Source organism: Dipodomys ordii, unplaced genomic scaffold (genome assembly GCF_000151885.1).
Source record: "Dipodomys ordii isolate 6190 unplaced genomic scaffold, Dord_2.0 Scaffold180, whole genome shotgun sequence".
Classification (NCBI taxonomy): Eukaryota; Metazoa; Chordata; class Mammalia; order Rodentia; family Heteromyidae; genus Dipodomys; species Dipodomys ordii.
Window position 1 is genome coordinate 1114776 of NW_012267396.1, and position 401 is coordinate 1115176.

The following is a 401-nucleotide window of genomic DNA, read 5'->3' on the forward strand; positions in this document are numbered from 1 at the left end:
CCCCGCGCGCGGCCTCACCCCGCAGCCGCCGCTCGGCCTCCTCCTGGGTCTCCAGCAGCCGCTCCACCACCTGCTCGTGACGCCCCAGGAGCCGCCTCTGCTGCGCCTCGGCGCGGTTGACACCCAGCAAGCTCAGCAGACCCTGGCTCACCTCCTCAATGTCGCGGAAGGCCGCCATGACGGCGCCCCACAGAACCCGCGCAAATTTGACCGCTCGCAGGCCACGCCCCCTTCACGGAACATTCCTATTGGTTGTATTGTACGCCAGTCGTTAGCATTGACCAATAAACGCGGGGCGAAGGGCGTCCTCTCATCATGGAGGCGGTCTCAGGTGTGACGTAGTGCGCAGGGGCCCCGTTCTCTGTCAGTCATCAGAGGATGACCAATCGGGAAGGATCATC

At 64.8% G+C, this 401-nt stretch overlaps 1 protein-coding gene across 1 annotated transcript in view; it reads right to left on the reverse strand.

The window, feature by feature from the left end:
- The window catches only part of Spc24 (SPC24, NDC80 kinetochore complex component), a 3779-nt gene extending 3596 nt beyond the window's left edge, over nt 1–183 (reverse strand). Inside the window, exon 1 of the mRNA XM_013034034.1 lies at nt 19–183. Coding sequence (XP_012889488.1) covers nt 19–178 — 160 coding nt within the window. The 5' untranslated portion in view covers nt 179–183. The remainder of the gene's footprint in view (nt 1–18) is intronic.
- Nucleotides 184–401: the final 218 nt, after the last annotated feature.